Here is an 18,429-nt window from a genome sequence, read left to right as displayed (position 1 = left end):
ATTTAATGAAATCAAATGGGTGGGATTTAGTGCTTGGGTTCCTGCTATCCACTAGATTAATTAAAAGAATGTATTGCTTTTCTGCATTGCCAATCTCTCATCTAGCACGGGTTTTGTTAACACGATAGGAGCAAGGGGAAACACTGGTTGCACTGTAATATGGATCATTTAGAAAATGAACATCTCGATAACTCTCAGTCTTGTAACCGTTGTTCTTCCCTCTCTTTTATCATTGTATTTGATAAAGATTCCACCTTTATGTGTGTCTGTAAAGCACTGTGTACAAACACAGCACTACATATTAAAAAAAAGAGTAGCAGCAATGATACTTATTTCCTTGGCATTTCTCTTGAATGGGTCCATACAGAAGAGTAAAAATCCTAAAATATTTTTTTGATAAAACAGTTGAGTTAAATCCATTCGTCTTAAATTAATGTGTTAGTTTTCTGTAAAACAACCTCTATGTTGTTATTAGATTTCCAGGACTGAACTCTTCTTGCAGGTTGAGTTTTCACAGGCTATTGAGCCAGTTCAACAGCTTGTTGATGCCCAAAGGAGATACCTGTATTGTACTAGACTTCAGCACTGTTCCACCTCTCATCCTAACCTTCCCAGAAAAAAAAAAGAAGAATGAAAATCAGGTTGATTTTTAACTAGCTGGATATTTTTCGTGGTAATAATTTTCAGTGTTCTTTACAGATACATTATGCAAGGAAAGAGACACCAGTGGTATGAAGGCCTGACCGTTGACCAGCAGATCTGTAACTTGCAGGTAGGACACTATGCAGAGTGATTACTTGGAGAGGGCACTATCAAGGAGACAGACAGTACACTTCTCCTCCTGGTACTGCCCTGAAGCCACTATCAGTGTGTTAAAGCCACACTGTTTCTGTTGTCCTTGATGCCACTGCATTGTGTTTGTTCTACAGAACAACAGAGAGATGAACCCTGCACATAGCACTTGAACTGTCTTGATTGTTCACCTGAGAAGTATGTCCAGAAGTACTTTGGGACCCAAATCCTAATTAAATATGTCCAGTGGTTCATGTGCTTTTGGGGGTGCTACCTCAGCCTCAAGATGTTGGGCTGTTAGGATCTGGGAGGATGTTGTGCAGCTAGAATCAAATCATACGTTGGCTCTTAGGTGACAAATCCTGAGGGGGCTAATAATGAGATTGCTCTGTCTTGGGGATATTCATTAACAAGATCATCATCTGTAATGAGATTATCCTGTCACCAGATAAAGTCATGCCCAGTTCATGCTGTGATGAGAAAGTCCTCAAAAGTAATTAACTATGGAGGTGCAACAGGGGTAACTGTGGTGTGACAGAAGCCTGAATAAAGGTCTGTGTTCAGACAAAGCCCTGTGTTTTTCATGGCATCCAATGCTCAGTTTTAAGAAGGGACCAGTGGAAGCAATTCTCCAAAGGCTGTGGAGTAACACTGGTCATGTCATTTTAAGCAATTGCTCAGAATCATTTTCGGAAAGAAATGCCTGTAACTAGTATGAGACAGCAATCCCTCATTAACTATTTTTCATTTGACTTTGTATGTTTGATGTCAGAGGCAACAGGATAGAAGACATAAAGATTAAGAGACATATTGATTATCACAGTTATTATATGAAGTAATACACAGTTATATCACAGGAGTTCCTCACTGATCTCTAGAGCTCTAACGTTCACATAATGTAGCCAAAGAATGACAAGAAAAAGTACTTTTCTTATTTCCTAGGGAATAAGAAAGTCAGGAGGAATAAGCTTCCAGATGGTTTAACTTAAGATCACTGTATCATGTTCAGGTTTTCCCTTTAAATCTAATTTTCATCAGACACTCTTGGCTACATAAAAACTTCCCCAACAGTTTCCCAAGCTTCTTCTAAGACTGAACAAAGATGTTCCCATGCCATCCACTACCAGACTCTCATGAAACACAATGGAATGTACCTTTAATTCTTGTCAAGCCTCAGAATCTGGTTAGGCTTAAAATAACAGGACAGATATTTGATTCATAGATTAAAATAATTTGACTAAACTAAGTAGCTTCCACACTATGTTTCATGCGTAGCTTCCATTACATGTTTTAATGATTGCCAAATGGACAAAACAGGATTAAGACAATGAAAAACAATCTGCAGCTTTTCTGAATAATTACAGTACATCTCACTCATTTAATCAGTCTGGCAGAAAAAAATCCACAAAAGTGTAATTTCATGTTCAGGGACCATTTCTTAGTTTGTATACAAAAAAAATGATGTCAAGCCTAAGACTTCCAAAATATGTGTTAATGAGTTTGGGATGAGATATTAAAACTTGTAGTGCAGGATTTAAGTGAAATCTCTGATTACTGTGATTTAAGAGGTTTCTTGCACCTTGCTTTGAAATATCTGGTGCTGGATATAATAACAGACACCATAATAAACTAAGTAGCCCCATGACCTCTTCATCTCTTGCATTGATTGTTCCATTTACATATAAAAATTATCTTCCTGTGGCTTTTCTTTCTTCTGTCCAGAATAGTCTGCTTAATTTTTTTTATTCTATCTTGTTTATCCAACAAATCTTGAATGAAATTGTGTATTCTCAGAGACTACACATGATTTGAAGAATAGCCCCCCAAATTGTTGTATCTGCTGTATATCTGTGTAAATATCTGTCCTATGGTCCTTATATGTCTGTGGCCTTCAAGCCTCTTCAAAGTTGTGTTTTGATAACCTGAAGATCTCTACACAATGCAAACCTGATGCTCCACAATATTTTCAGGTTTACAATCTTTCTAAGGTTTGTATTTTTATTCTTAACAAGTAAAAGATATCTGGCTTTTTTACTGGGACTTAGGTAATTCTAAATCTACTCTGCTTTGTTTTCTGGGAAATAAGTTGTTCTGATGCAGCCAAATCTGTCTTGTCTCTTCTCTGAACTATCTAGCCACATTTTGATTGGAGGAAAAAAGTCAGAAGGCCAGTAAACCAAATAGCAGCATTTTGATCAAAAGCTGAATATGGCCAATAATTCAAAAAAGTTTATTTAATTGCAGCATTTTAGTGGGACAAATATTTAAGACAATTACTTCACTAAGACTTCCATTGTTTCATTGCTGATTGTTAGTAATAAAAAACCCTAGCTAAATTATTTCATCTAGGATGGCTTGATTAAAGTTTGTTTACTTTTTTTTTGACAGTCCACATGATTTATGAAAGGTTACAATAAATGATTTCTTTATGGGGTCCTTCTTCAGGGAGGAAGGTAAAGAGCAAAGCCAGGATCAGTGGAAGATCTAATGAAACCTAGATTAAGCTTTTAAGGGGAAACTAGAAGGGAAGAGGAAGACCTCAACAACTCCAGGAATTATTATATGTGCCTCATTAAACATGTAAAGTCAGTTACTAAGTTGTTTAAAATAGTGGTAATAGTACAAACCAATGAAACTATAAAGTAGCAAGTTTCATGTCTGCTTTGAGAGAAATCTTTGTAAAACCCCCAGAGCTACTGTAGCAATTTTGGCATAATGAGGAAGGGAATTCTTTCACTATCTTGGAAGTCTAATTAGTCCCATGCAAACAAGTAGCTAAACCCTTATGAATACCTCTAGTCTTGTTCTGGCTGTCACTGATAAGCATCAGAGTACTTATGAAGTATTTTATTTACAAATAAAAATAGAACTTTCTATCTTCTCTGCAATTCTCTAGTTTTTTCTGTTGCTTTCTGATAAAAGCACATTTTTTGACCTGTCTCAAGATCAAAACGTATATCCCCAGAAAGGGAAAATACAAGAAGCTGCTGTTAAGACCCCATTCTGCATGTTTATTTTGTCTTCCTCTCCACCAGAAGCCATCTGGATGTTGCTTTGAAATAGATGGATTATGGATAAAGTTATCAGAAGGGATTAGTGTGATTAGAAAGACATTAATCCTGTCAAGAAGTAATGGTCAAGTATTAACCACCAACAGTTGTTCCTAGAATCATGTTTGTTTTCATTCATCCCATACCCTCCATCACATTCTCATTTCGTAATTGCATGCCGTAGAAAAGACCTTCCTAAGCAAGTTCTCCCAGTGGGGCTGGGAAGCTTCTCTAACAGCTACATTAGAGATTATTATATTACAGTTGAGCATCATGAAAGTGAAGTGCTGGCTTCACTAATGCTGCTTGATCATGCAGGCAGGCTGTCGCTTACCTTTTTGTCCAGGTCAGTGCCTTCAAGTTTCAACATGGTAATAATCTCCATTTCCATAGCACAAGCCATTTAATCGTCTTAAAGTGATTTACTAATATAACCTACTATCATACAGAAGGCAGTATCTCCATTTTACAGACAAGGAAACAGAGAAATTAAGGCGCTTTATTTAAATACAAACAATTTACAGTGAAGAAAGTTATGCCTGAAGTGATCTCTGTATTGCAGTGGACCATCAGACTTTTCCTCATCTGTGTCCACCTATCTGTGCTTTCATGCCAGGCTGCTTCATTTGCATGGAGGTACCATTTATAGAGGAACGGTTTGCAACAAAGAAAATAAGACTCTACAGTTATGAGAGAAAGAGATAAGAAACTTTCTCTGGCTCTTTCTGTAGTTTGATGCTTGATTTTGCTCTTAGTCTCTAGTGTAGTTAAAATTATTTCAGCAGTGACAGAGGTATCAGAATGACTTTTTCTTTCTGGGATATTCTTTTGCTTTCTTCTAACATGACAGAATACCTACAGAGCAAGACACTGCCATGGCTGCGATAGAGAAGCCTGCTGCTCTTATCACATGCCAGAGTGACAGTGGTACTGGTGGGAGGACTGTAGCCTGTCCCTGCCTCTCCTTCACCCTACATGGTCTGCCCTTACTTACAGTGGTATGTTACAGTTTTGTTTTTTCATCTCCCAATGTCATATTACACTGCACAGGAAAAAAATGCCTCCTGACCATACATGCACAAACAGCTAGTTAGCACATCTGTTGGTCTGTACCTGTAGACATATTACAGAAAATCAAGGGGCATCTCAGTTGGAAGCTAGTGCCACCCTACAGCTCCAGTCCCATCCACCCACTGCTAAGTGATGCCACGACTTCTCATGTAGCATGACACCATTTGTCTAAGTACAGAGGAAGAAAAAATCCTGCAATAATCCATGCTCACACCCCAAACTAAGCTGGACCAGGTAGGTGGTGTGCACTTGTAGAAGGGCAGCCCACTTTTATAGATGAACACTCTTTCTGTGTATGTTTGTGTATAGTCCAGACAGGCAATAAAATGACACCTAGGCTGTTTGTGAATTTTACTCAGACTCCAATAGTTTTGCAGACTCCTAGGGTACTAACAGGCCTCTGCTGATCTGAAGACAACTAAGAAACTATCATGATCACTTGTAGTCAGTGGAATGATCCCCAATGCCATGTATTATTAAAAGTTTCATAGTATTACAGCATGATTTTCAAAGGTGACGAGAAGTCTAGAATCCTCCTGAAGATCCAGGGGGCTACTAAGGTTTGTCTCCTTTGAAAATCAAGTAATAGCAAACAGCATTTTTAAAGTTTAGATATCTTGGTATAAATGAAATACTGTCTACGCTCAGAAAAAAAATAATACAAAAAGTGGTAGCTGAGCTGTTCTACAAATAGGACTGTTGCAGCAGTTTCTGTATGGTTAGATTATCAGCCGTAAACAGCACCTGAAATGTGAATTAACTTTTCAGAGAGCCTCAGTCTATAGCTATTTCACTAAACGCAGTGGAAGCTCAAAGGTGTCAGGCATGATGGAAAAACTGGCTTTTGATCTTCAAACAATGAACAATATGTTAGAAGATCTTGCTGTCTGCAATACATTGTTTGCAGTGATTGTGTTTAATTTCACAGCTAGGCTGCTGGAAAAGAAAATGAAATCTACAAAAGAAACCAAATCTACATTTCTAGTACATCATAGCATGCAGCATTTTCAGATTCTGTTTTTTAAATAATGCTTTATAAAATAGTAATAGTTTTATTTTTTACCCAAAATGTTGAGATCTCCTTTTCCTTATTATCTAGCACTTGTAACTGTTAATGATAAACTGACATATATAGCAAAAATCCTGCCAGGAATTCACATCGTGCATCGTATTTTCTTAGTGTGCAATAGGAAATCTGGTTTTATGGACTAATGTAAACAAGGCAGGACTTTGTACAGCACACAGTGGAGATCAATGCCCAATGGCTATTGCATCACTGCTTCCTCCCAAATAGCCCAATATGTGAGGCTACTGCGATACATCTATGAATGCTGGAAGGGATGAGCAGCAGCCTTTGACCACTGACTGATGAAGGAGATCTGAGTCATTGTAGTATAGCTCATGCAGAATTCAGGCTGGCTTGTTGACTTTAGCTGTTCTGATAAAAAAAAAGTATTTCCTAAATTCAAAGGTCAGGATGCAAATGAAAACAAATTATTAAACATGGATGTGCAGCTTCACATCTGTGGAAAGCACCAAGAATCTGAATAATATTCGATTTTCTGTTCTATCAGTTCTTTCAAGTGTTTTTAGATTAAGAAAAGGGCAAAAGGATTTGAAACACAAATTTGGATTATAAACAAATGTCAGATTTATTCAACTGTATATAGTTCATACATGTTTCTGTCCTAAGAAAACAGGGAATCCAGCCAGCCCCTCAAGCTTCACATCATTGCCATTTCTTTTGCGAAACACTAAGTATTTCGGAGCTCTTAGAGGACTACAGAAAAAGTCTGTCAGGTCACAAACTGCTCATACTCCATTTGTAATCACTTTGGTGCTTTCCACACCCATTCACTTTGTGACCATAGATTTCTACTTCACATTGCTAGATCCCTACTGACACTGCCTAAATAATTTGTACTGAGTTGATCCAATTTTGTCATTACAACACACATAACTGCAATATGTCATTTTTCACTGAAACAGTTTGGACCTCTAGGTTGCACAAGCAAAAGAAGACACTAGAAAACAGTATGGGATCTGACCATTTGACTCCCTATTCCTAAACACAGCTAAGAACATCAGTAATGTTACAGATGATAATGTAGTGAAATCTCTGAAGATGTCTGAAGCACAGAGGAGGGATTCTTAATAAGGCTTCCTAAGAAGGTAGAATGGAATTTTCCTCTACAAGCTCAAGCAATCTCAAAGCATCCTTTGGAGGACTTTTGGGGTAATCTGACATCAGTTCTGCAATATAATAGCAACATGGATAATTTAAAGTAGTATAAAGGTGTTGAGTGAGATTGCTCTCTGACCAGTTCTTCTTGGGTAATCCTTCCCATTCACTTTCATCCAAGTACAGTTTTGCTTTTCACTCTGAAAGTAAACATATATATCCCGTCTAGTAATCTCCTTAAAACTCATACCTCTAGACTGACTTTCTCCACAATAAAGACTGTAGATTGCATATACTAGGAAGGGGCTAACAGCTTGTTCTCACTGAAGTGAAATATATTTTTATTATTATTTACATTACAGTGATACACATGACAGGTAGTTCAGAAATTTAATTCTATGGGAATTCCCCAGCTGCTTTGGTACATTATAAAATATTGTTCTGAGCAGGCTCCTCAGAGAGCCATAGGCAGCATTTTGCAGCTGCTCCTCAACACCTCACTAGATAATACAGTACATAAATTTGATTGCACTTGATTATGCCCCAGTTTGGCAGCTGCACAAGCAGAAGAACAGAGTGACTGATATTTAGGAAAGAATGAACAGAGGGAATAGTTTTAACTCAAACATAGCAGAAAATACCAAGCCAAAAACACCCAGAAGCTTATGCTATCTATCCTTTCCCATTCAGTCTTCAGTTAAATTATGTGAATTTGTCACGACAACATAGGAAGTATCTCTCAGTACCAGGAATGGATTAGAAGAAACAGTACCGCACATATTGTCATTCACGTAAAACCAGTATTATTGAGTGAATTAATTTTGGCTGTCCTCTTGGTTTAAATTTAATGATAAATAAGAAAAAAGATAGATGTCATAGCCTTTCAGAGATCTGCATTTTCCTTCTGAACGGACGTTATATTGACTGTATCATGACTTATAATCATGGTAGAAGATTTAGATTGAAAATTTCAGTACTGGCCTCGGAATGTTTGGGTCAAATTTTTCATCCCTACCAATTGGTAAACTTAAGTAGTAAACCAGACAGATAATCTCCAGTCTGTGGTCTATTATCAGTTTCATCTACAGCTGACAACAAGCAAAACAGTGCACGACACAATTTAGCCAAGCTAATGGTCTGTCTCGCAGCATGTTTTTAACCAAATGCTAAACTCCCAAAGAATATACTGTTAACTGAAGTTATTTAGGGTATGTCTGCACAGACAACTGCAGACAGACATGAACTCACTCTGCCTTCACTCTGAGCTGCCAAGGCTGGTCCGGAAGCCATACAGCCACATTAGTCCTTCACATAGGAGCTTGGGCGCAAAGCCATGCTAATGCGGCTATACAGCTTCTGGCATGGATCTGGCACTGGTCTGCCCATTTTGGCTCATGGGCTAAGTGAGTTCACATCTGCTTGCATCCAGAGCATCTCTACAACCTCTCGAACAGTTTATACAATTGTCAACTCTTCCAATGTAACTAATGAGTCCTGAGAGGCAAAATTTGGCATGGCACAGTATAGCTGAACAATGACAGAATTCCATTAGAACAGAATGAGCAATATTTTTCATTACTGGGATATTAAAATGCCAATGCGTTCCCCAAACCAGAGAGCTGTGAAAAAAAAAAATTATATGGGGAAAAGGGTGCTATAACAGAATAGTTTCTAATTAAATACTAGGCTTTAACAGCATGAGTAAGAATGACCCACTCAGGAGTCTGAGCAGAAGGATAAGGGATTACCAGAACTGATGGCATTATGGACAGGAATCCCCTTAAAGACAGACAGTTCTATATTTAGCATATCATATTTAATTCAGCAACAAACCCCTAATATTTATTACTACCCCCAAGTAAGCCTTCAAATAAATATAAAATTTTATTAGCATACATTTGCTTGTATCAGGCACAACATACTCAGAGGAACGAGCTTTATAATTTGAGAAAATACAGGTCAAAACAGTTATTTAGCTTTGACTACAAAGGGAACAATCTTTCTTAACAGATTCCGCACATGGAATAGGATCAAATCTCTGCTACTCATTATTTCTTAAATAGCTAGAAAATAGTCAGTGGTAAATAAATACAAAATGTAATAATTATCGCAAGTTTAAACAAAACAAACTGCTTTTTCTAAAGGGAATATTAATAACATAACAAGCCTGTCAACGACAGCTGAACAGTTCAATTCTGCCCTGACAATTCTTTCCCACAAGCAGTCTCACTGCTTACCATAGTCTTAGAAAACTGAGCCCTATATCTATTACAAGATAAAAGCTTAATGATATAAACAAGGAGGGTGTTGAAATAAAGGATGCAATTTTCTATTACATATATAGGTAGACATATAAGACAAAGAGAACTCAATAGGTTCAGCTGGTGTAAACCTGTGTAACTCTAGCTTTAGCCTGCTTTTCTGAAGAAGCAAGGCTCATGCAGTCAAATTCTGTGTGTGTGAGAGCCCTTACTAGCAACATTTTAATTCATTTTTCTCTCAAATTATGCAGAGGGGATGGAAGGCTCTGAAAGAGAGAACTAAGTTCCTGCAACGTCTGTGAAACTATATGGCTGAATACAGGAAAGAAATAATCTATGCCCTTCTAGTATTATCTTGAAAAAGAACCAGGAGCTGCAAGCCCTGCCTCTTCTCCAGCCTGCCCTACAGATCTGCAGCACACACATTTTGCAAATAGCCTTTGAAGATGCAGGAGGTCTGGTCCAGTGGAGGTTCTGCCTGCCCAGAGCTCTGCAGCGCACTGGGAGCCAGACCTCCTCCCCTGTGGGCTCACTGGCACCTCTGTGTTTTGAACAGAAAGGGAGAGGGGTAAAGCCCACAGTGTAAGCTCTCTGCCTACTGGAAGGAATCCATGCCAAAAAGAAGCATTATCAACAGCAGTGGTAAATTTTTCAGTCGGAGTTTGCAGCTTCTTCAAAACCTCAGTCACAACAAGATACAAAGTTGTAACAGATCAGGTTTCAGCAAGGGCCTCCCCAAAAAACTTAAGTCAATGAAGTTACGCTTACTGAAAATCAAGTTTCTGGCCCGCTGGAAGTCAATCAGTACAAAACTGGTAACCTGAGATGAAGATGATGGGGCAAGGAATGGGAACAAGACAAAGATGCTCCAAAGGGAGGTGACAGCGTGTGAGTTATGGCACAGTGCCTGCCAGCATGGCTGGCCTGCGCTTGAGCCAGCGCCCATGTGTGGCACCGCTGGCACAGGCAGGATTTGGTCTGAGGGTTTATATTACCTTTAGCAAATGTGAGAAGGTATTAATGGGAAAGTTGAGTTTTTGTTCCCTCTCCCAGTTTTTTGCTTCATGCAGAACACAAAGACATTGACATCAGATTTGATTATTTCGAGCATTTAAGAAGTTGAGAAACTAAAGTGATGCACAGGTATCTCTGCCAATCAACTTGTCACAAAAGCACTACCTACAGGTGAAGGATATGTCTGTGTTTAAGTTTATAATTAACCGTAGTGAAAGAGAGTAGAGATTTTACTATTTTCTGGGTAGGCAGCACTATTACAAAACGCCTTGGGTGAATGGCCTCCCGGATGCACAGGTCCTCCCTGCACTGGAGTGACTGGGCACCCCTAATAACTCGTGGTTCCTCAGTCTACTAGACAGAGCCACCTCCTGGCTGCAGGGTGTCATACACCTCCACACACGCCGGGAAATACATTAGATGGAAGGAAAGACGGTTTAACAAACTTGAGCACCTTGGGACAGCTGATCAGCAGAACACCTGTACCCATGGGGTTTTTTAAACATATCAGAGGACTCAGGGCAGGATGCACTGAGATTCACCTCCATCACTGCCACGTATATGTGTGCCTGTTTGAAAACCTGAGATATGGGTTGAAAACTTGCATATATCGGAGAAAATACATTATTTGCATGGCAGTGGTCAAATGAGTATCAAGACCTCTGTCCCAAAGAGAATCAGGGAACTTCAGATCACCTGCAGTCGATCTTTCAGGCATGTTGAGGACATCCCCTTGTCCAGCTGCAGTAAGAGCTCAGGCAGAGCCTAAGTGCGTAACTATGAATTCAGATTTGGCTCCTATTCTCTCCAAGCTCTCTTTAATATTCCCATTCCTAGGTTTAAAAATAGTATCCTATGTTTATAAATATAATAAACACTGCACATCTGGTAACTACAGGGTCAAAAATTTGATCTTGTAACGCTCCACTACTGAGTATTCCTAGGGCAGACACAAACTGTCAGCCTATTTGTTATAATTTTTTTTCTTTATGTTGCTAATAGAAGTGGCATCCTTTGCTATGTGGGTACCTGTTCTCATCGCTGAGAAGAGCAAACTCTATACATGAGACACAGTGGATACTAATAGGCATAAGCAGGGCTAAACCTCAGGCAAAGGATGAGGGCAATAAATATATACTTATTTTAGAGTAGTTGTATGATGCTATGAAGGTTGTTTATGTAACCAGGTAACTGAAATAACATCAACCCCCATCCTTAATGAAAGTCCATGTCACAACAAAAACAAAAGCTCATGCAGGGCTCAAACTGGCAGGCTAGTGTTTGATGGTTGCTTTTTCAAGATTTTTCTGTCTGTGGGAAAACAAAAAGTAAGACCACAGGTGATAGGAGACATCAGAAACAGGTACAGGAGCTCGGGGATACAGCAGTTCCAGGTGCTGGGACAGAGTTGGGTAAAACAAGGAACTATACATTGAAGAAACAGCCTCCTGTTGTTCGACTGATTTCTTCTGCATTCAAGGAACTTTAAAAATAAACACCATTCAGAGATACCTGACTATATCATCAGTTTCTCATTCCTAATGGATACAATTGCAAAGTTCCTGTTTTAACTGTCTATCAGGTCAAAAGAGGGATAGTACAAATTCTCAGCCATTTCTGTTTAAGGCTGGATTTGTGCTAGTGACCTATAAGTACAAGACTTTCTAGTCTATTACCAGTCTTCTGAGCCACACACTTGCCATCTTTTACTTCTGCTACAACCCTTCAAGATAAACTCTGGACTTGGAAACAGGGTATTTTGCACTGAGTGCCTCTTTTAACCTCCCTCTCTCACCATTCCTTTTCTTTATAAGTAATTTTTTTACTTGTTAGTTCAAGGAAAAACTTGCATTCATTTCAACTAGGACAGTAAGGTTTAGAGCTCTTTTTATGTTGCTGTACCCCTGGCTTTTGTAAACAGTAACAGAGAGTAATTAAAAAGATAATTTAAATGCCATTGCTCCTGCAGGACAGGCTGAGAATATTCCAAATCTAGAGAGAAATTTAGTTTAAATGTGCATGCAGATTGGTAAAAATACAGAGCATTGGTTTACTGATTTTATGAAATATATGTGTGGGAAATACTGTGCTTGTTTAAAAAAAAAAAAGGACTGTACAAGAATGTGATTACATCTGGAGTATTTTTTGCTTACAAAACCCTCACATTTCAGTATGGACTAGCAAATAATGGTTAGTTTGTTATATGGGGAGATAGACTTATACTGTCTTGCAAGGAGAGTTAATCCTTTTGAAGATCTGTAAAGTTTCTTCTCTTTCTTCCTCAGAGGATAAAGTCCATCAGTTAGAATCATAGAATCATAGAGGTTGGAAAAGACCTTTAAGATCATCAAGTCCAACCATCAACCATGCCCACTAAACCATGTCCTGAAGTGCCTTGTCTATGTGCTTTTTCAATACCTCCAGGGATGGTGACTCAACCACTTCCCTGGGCAGCCTGTTCCAATGCCTGACAACCCTTTCAGTAAAGAAATTTTCCTAATATCCAATCTAAACCACCCCTGCTGCAACTTGAGGCCATTTCCTCTCATCCTATCTCCAGCCACCTGACAGAAGAGACCGACCCCCACCTCCCTACAACCTCCTTTCGGGTAGTTGCAGAGAGCGATAAGGTCTCCCCTCAGCCTCCTCTTCTCCAGACTAAACAACCCCAGTTCTTTCAGCCGCTCCTCATAAGACTTGTGCTCCAGGCCCCTCACCAACTGGTTGCCCTTCTCTGAACATGCTCCAGCACCTCAATGTCTTTCCTGTAGTGAGGGGCCCAAAACTGAACACAGGACTCGAGGTGCGGCCTCACCAGTGCCCAGTACAGGGGAACAATCACCTCCCTGCTCCTGCTGGCCACGCTATTTCTGACACAGGCCAGGATGCCGTTGGCCTTCTTGGCCACCTGGGCACACTGCTGGCTCATGTTCAGCCGGCTGTTAACCAACACCCCCCAGGTCCTTTTCTGCTGGGCAGCTTTCCAGCCACTCTTCCCCAAGCCTGTAGCGCTGCATGGGGTTATTGTGACCCAAGTGCAGGACCCAGCACTTGGCCTTGTTGAACGTCATGTAGTTGGCCTCGGCCCATCGATCCAGCCTGTCCAGATCCCTCTGGAGAGCCTTCCTACCCTCGAACAGATCAACCCTGCCTCCTAATTTGGTGTCGTCCGCAAACTTACTGAGGGTGCACTCAATCCCCTTGTCCAGATCACTGATAAAGATATTAAACAGAACCGGCCCCAACACCAAGCTCTGGGGAACACCACTTGTGACCGGCCGCGAGCTGGATTTAACTCCATTCACCACAACCCTCTGGGCTCGTCCTTCCAGCCAGTTTTTACCCAGTGAAGAGTACACTTGTCCAAGCCATCAGACGCCAGCTTCTCAAGGAGTATGCCATGAGAGACAGTGTCAAAGGCCTTGCTGAAGGCAAGGTAGACAACACCCACAGCCTTTCCCTCATCCACTAGGCAGATCACCTGGTCATAGAAGGAAATCAGGTTGGTCAAGCAGGACCTGCCTTTCATAAACCCATGCTGGCTGGGCCTGATCCCCTGCTTGTCCTGGACATGCCATGTGAGCGCTCTCAAGACAAACTGTTCCATAATCTTCCCCGGTACCGAGGTCAGGCTGACAGGCCTGTAGTTCCCCGGATCCTCCCTCTGACCCTTCTTGTAAATGGATGTCACATTGGCAAGCCTCCAGTCCTCTGGGACCTCCCCTGTTGACCAGGATTGCTGATAGAAGATGGAGAGTGGCTTGGCAAGGACCTCCGCCAGTTCCCTCAGTAGTCTTGGATGGATCCCATCGGGTCCCATAGATTTGTGAGTGTCCAGACAGCGTAGTAGGTCACTAACTATTTCCTCCTGGATTAAGGGGTAAATTAAGTTCTAACAGTGCAGCTCAGACATTCACTCCTGACACATCTGTAGGTAACCTAGAGCTATCACAGGCTGTGTCAGAGCAGCTCTTCCCTACTCTGCTGTTTCTCCTCCTGACATCTCTAAAAAACACAAGAGGATCTAAAGAACTATACATTTTAGGGAAAGGCATGTGACTCTGCTCCAACCCTTTTCTGTCCTCCTTACTACGTCACTTCCTCATGTGAGATTCTTGTTTTCCTTAGAAAACTCCCCTTCCACCTCTCAAAAAAATCTCTTAACATGTTTTGTCTTGATGTTCTCTAGCTGCATGGGACAGAACCAGGTACGAGTCTATGGTCATATGGCCAGTTTCAGGCACGAAGCACCATGACTCAGCTTGATTCTGTGAAAAACCATGAGAAGGCAGATGTAAAGGTAGATGATTTAAAAATAAAATTAGTGTTGGGTTGTGTTAATTTTCAGCAACTCTCAGCAATCTGAAGTCTAGAAACTTTTTTTTTTCTTGAAGTGGAAGATGAGGTTTTGGTGTATGTATTAGGTAAGAATTTTGTAATATTGCAAGAATTTTTTCTCAGATCTGGTAAGGTAAAGATAGCTTTGTTACTCTCCATCTTTTCTTACATCTTCTCTCAACATTGGGCACATGAGAGAGCTTTTGGCCATCCAGCTGGTGTTTGTGCCTGTAGTCAGTTGGAAGACAGTCAAACTTAGAGGAGAGAAAAACCTATCCTAAGTTATGCCTGCCTAGTGCAAAGGCAGCTACCATGCACCACCTGTCAGTACCAGGATCTAGATCATTAATTCTGCTACCGATAAAGTGGCACCATTAAAGGTTCTACCTTTAATGTACTAAGAAATCACTTTCACTTTCAGCTGAAGCCAGGCATATATTATTAGTTCACTGGAGACACGGATTTTTTTCAATATTCATCATACTACAGCACACCTCTCAAAATACTGCAGAAGACTATAAATTAACTGTGCTTTTTTATCTTATTTGTATAGTATATTATTTCAATTGCTTAGATTTAAGGTAGGCTTTTTGATAAGGTAGATTATTTATTCCATAAATTTAACTTTTAGTTAGCTTGAAGGAAAAAGTCCTCCCATTACAGGGAAAGGAGAAAACATCAATTAAAAAAAAATCCATTAGTTTTTAAGCAAATAATATCTATATGAGGTATTGCGGAAATGATCCTATTGATTAAAAATATATTCAGATCTCCATTATAAATATGAATGTACAGCAGTCAGTAATGCTTCTGGTACTTTGACATTAATTCAGTTAAAACTAAAATAGTGGTGATGACATGTCTCAGGAAACTTCAAAGGTTATTGGTACAATCATTGTCCTCACTTACCTTGAAACAACCAGTGGGAGAATCAACATTTTCAGCATCCTCATCAGTAACTCACCAGGAAACTGGAAATAACTAATTTCCTAGAAATACATGGAGAGATGCTTATTGTTTTGAGATAAAGACTATCTGTCTTCATGAGTCCTGCTAGAGCTGTGGATCAGATAACATTGGTAAAATCTGCAGCTTTGGTATGTAAGGTGGCAAAGATAGTAGGCTTTAAAAGATCATTTTAAAATTAATTAGATTACATATTGTGTTGTAATTCAACAAACACACTACATTGTTCATTCCTTTACAAAGGAAGACAAAAACGAAATATGCCATCTCTTGGGGACTATTGTTAATAGGTTGCCCTGAATAATCTCTTAATTCTGCATTTTGTGTGTTTTCCTAGATGCGTATGAAGCTACTGCTTGGACACAAAAGATGTTCAGACAGCAGTTAGCAGTAGCAGAACATAGAATTGTTTTAGTTTAGTCACATTTACTAAGAAGTGCCATATTTTTTAATTGAGATTTATATTTTGTGCTGAAACAATGCATTCAGCAATGCATGTTGCCCTGTCTACTCTGTCCGACTAATAACAGCAGAAAGAAATGAGTACCTGCAAAGAGCTTAGTTGAAGTATACTGGGGGAGAAATCCCCAAGTGACTTTAATAACATGGTCTGCTAGTGATGGGAAATTTCAAATTTTTTAATACAAAATACCATTTATGTAATATAAACATCTGTAGTTCTGTACATCTGATGGTAACAAATATTCCCAGTGTTTTCTTTAGACGTACATGTTCCAAAGTAATATAAAATCCAATGAATATATTGCACTACCAGTTGTAAACAGGTCTATATTAGATGCTACATTTCATCTAGCTTAAACGCCCACTATTATTATCCATACTTGCAACATTATAATGTGCTTATCCTAGACTTACTAGGTGTCTTAAAGACCAGAACCCTTTGCAAACATATTGTTTGGGAATGTGTGCAAAGACCCGAAGAACAGTGCAGATTAACAAACAGATGAAATGAAACAAGCTTGATAAACACATATATGTGCTTTTTATCTTCAAAAGTCCATCCTGAAGTTCCACAAGTTGCTATGTCTTTTGTTATGTAAGTATGGTATTTTCTCTGTAGTGATACACTGCCGTGCCACACTTACCTGCTGGGAGAGTCGTCTCGTCCTCAGGAAGAATCCGAGAAGACAGCCGATGGTGACCGACAACACCGAGAGAATGAGCAAACCATTTCTTTTACAAACATCCTTGATCCGAGCGAGGATTGCATCAAAAGCCACTGCCATGCTGCCCTCCGTGCTCTTTGGAGAAGAATCAGCATCCCATGGAGAGAGAATTCACTCGTTCCTCGTCTTCGGGTGGACAGATCTAGCTCTGTATAGATCAGATCAAAGCACTTCCAGTTCTGCTTAGCTGACCTGCAAGGTCACCCCTCTGCCAATAGCCACCAAGCAAGCAGCTGGCATTATTGTTCCAAATTAATACCAGCAATCCTATTATCAACTACATCATTAAGAGCCTGGAAGAAGATTAGGGGGCTCTGGAAAATTAGAACAGAATGCAGTAGTATTTCTAAAACAAGACCGGTTCAAAACAAAGTGACACTCCTGGGAGAAAGATGGTGTTTGAGTGCATTCCTCAGCCTCCCCAGTTTGGGGTCCAGACATCCAAACCTAGAAAGCGAACAGTGCAAGTTATGCATTCAAATCGGTAAAAGTAATGTTACTGCAGTTTTTCTGAAGGGCAGCGCAGGTAACATTTTGAACCCGACTATCACAACAGGGCAAGCTAGGTGAAACTGAACTTCATTAATTAAAGCAGGCTTGGGTTTTTTGCTTTCATGGCAAAAAAAGGCTGAACGAGTAGCATAAGAGACACGCATCAAACAGAGAATAGCTGTATACTGAAACACGCGAGGACACCTTCTGGCATTTGGCGTTTATTATCTTGGAAGTGAAATGATTTCACTTTTCTTCCAACCACTATGTTGATTAGAGTAGGGCCAATTTACTTTCAGAGGATTATCAGACTAAGCCACAGGGATTGCTTTCCTTTCCTTTGCCGTGTCTGCATTCAATCCCAAACCTGATTTTTATGCTAGTGAGTATCTGATAAAAATACACCACCGTAAATGTTCACCATGCCATGCTTTCTTACTGAAGCATTTATGTACTTTCTGGGTTATTCTAAGATTATTCAGTGCTTTTATGGAAAATATTCCATACAGTACAACAAAATTGTGTGTTTACGATATTATATTTTATACTGTAATACAGTATTTGTTGTTACATGCTTATGTATGAGTAACAAAGCTCACGAGAGATTGAACTGTTCTCTTTGGAGGCAGGATCTGAATACTGCATGGTCAGCAAGACATTCGGACACGCATCAAAAAAAAAAAAAGAATATGTGCAGTCTACATGCTGAACAAGAGCACTGCCAAAACAAGAGGATCACAGAAGATTTTATTAATGCGTATGTAAAAGACAACTCAACTAACGTTGAACCGTCCCACTCCAGACATTAGATAACTTTGCTACCTCGACAGCACGCATCCAATCTACCTCCCAAATGATAATAACAAAACGCTTGATGAAATCACGTCGACCTCCACGCTAGCTGCTGTTGGAGGAGCTGCGACCCTCCGTTTTGCAGCTGGGACGTCTCCCGCCGGAGAGGCCCGCGCCGGGCAGCGGAGGGCCGGGGGGAACCTCTCCGGGCCGCGGGGCCTGGCCGCCATTTGCCACCCCGCCCCGTTCCCCGGCGGGGGGGGGGGGGGGCGGGGGACAAGCCC

General features: G+C 40.1%; 1 protein-coding gene across 1 annotated transcript in view; it reads right to left on the bottom strand.

Annotated features, from left to right (window-relative positions):
- SLC1A7 (solute carrier family 1 (glutamate transporter), member 7) overlaps nt 1-16,921 on the bottom strand; it is a 57,449-nt gene extending 40,528 nt beyond the window's left edge. Inside the window, exons 1-2 of the mRNA XM_010582356.1 lie at nt 16,781-16,921; nt 15,618-15,697 (exon numbers count right to left, since the gene is read on the bottom strand). Of these exons, the coding sequence (XP_010580658.1) occupies nt 15,618-15,697; nt 16,781-16,921 (221 nt within the window). The remainder of the gene's footprint in view (nt 1-15,617; nt 15,698-16,780) is intronic.
- Nucleotides 16,922-18,429: the final 1,508 nt, after the last annotated feature.

Source organism: Haliaeetus leucocephalus, unplaced genomic scaffold, assembly GCF_000737465.1.
Source record: "Haliaeetus leucocephalus isolate CR32 unplaced genomic scaffold, Haliaeetus_leucocephalus-4.0 Scaffold848, whole genome shotgun sequence".
Classification (NCBI taxonomy): Eukaryota; Metazoa; Chordata; class Aves; order Accipitriformes; family Accipitridae; genus Haliaeetus; species Haliaeetus leucocephalus.
The sequence above is the reverse complement of the archived record's forward strand: the minus strand, read 5'-3'. Positions and strand labels throughout refer to the sequence as shown.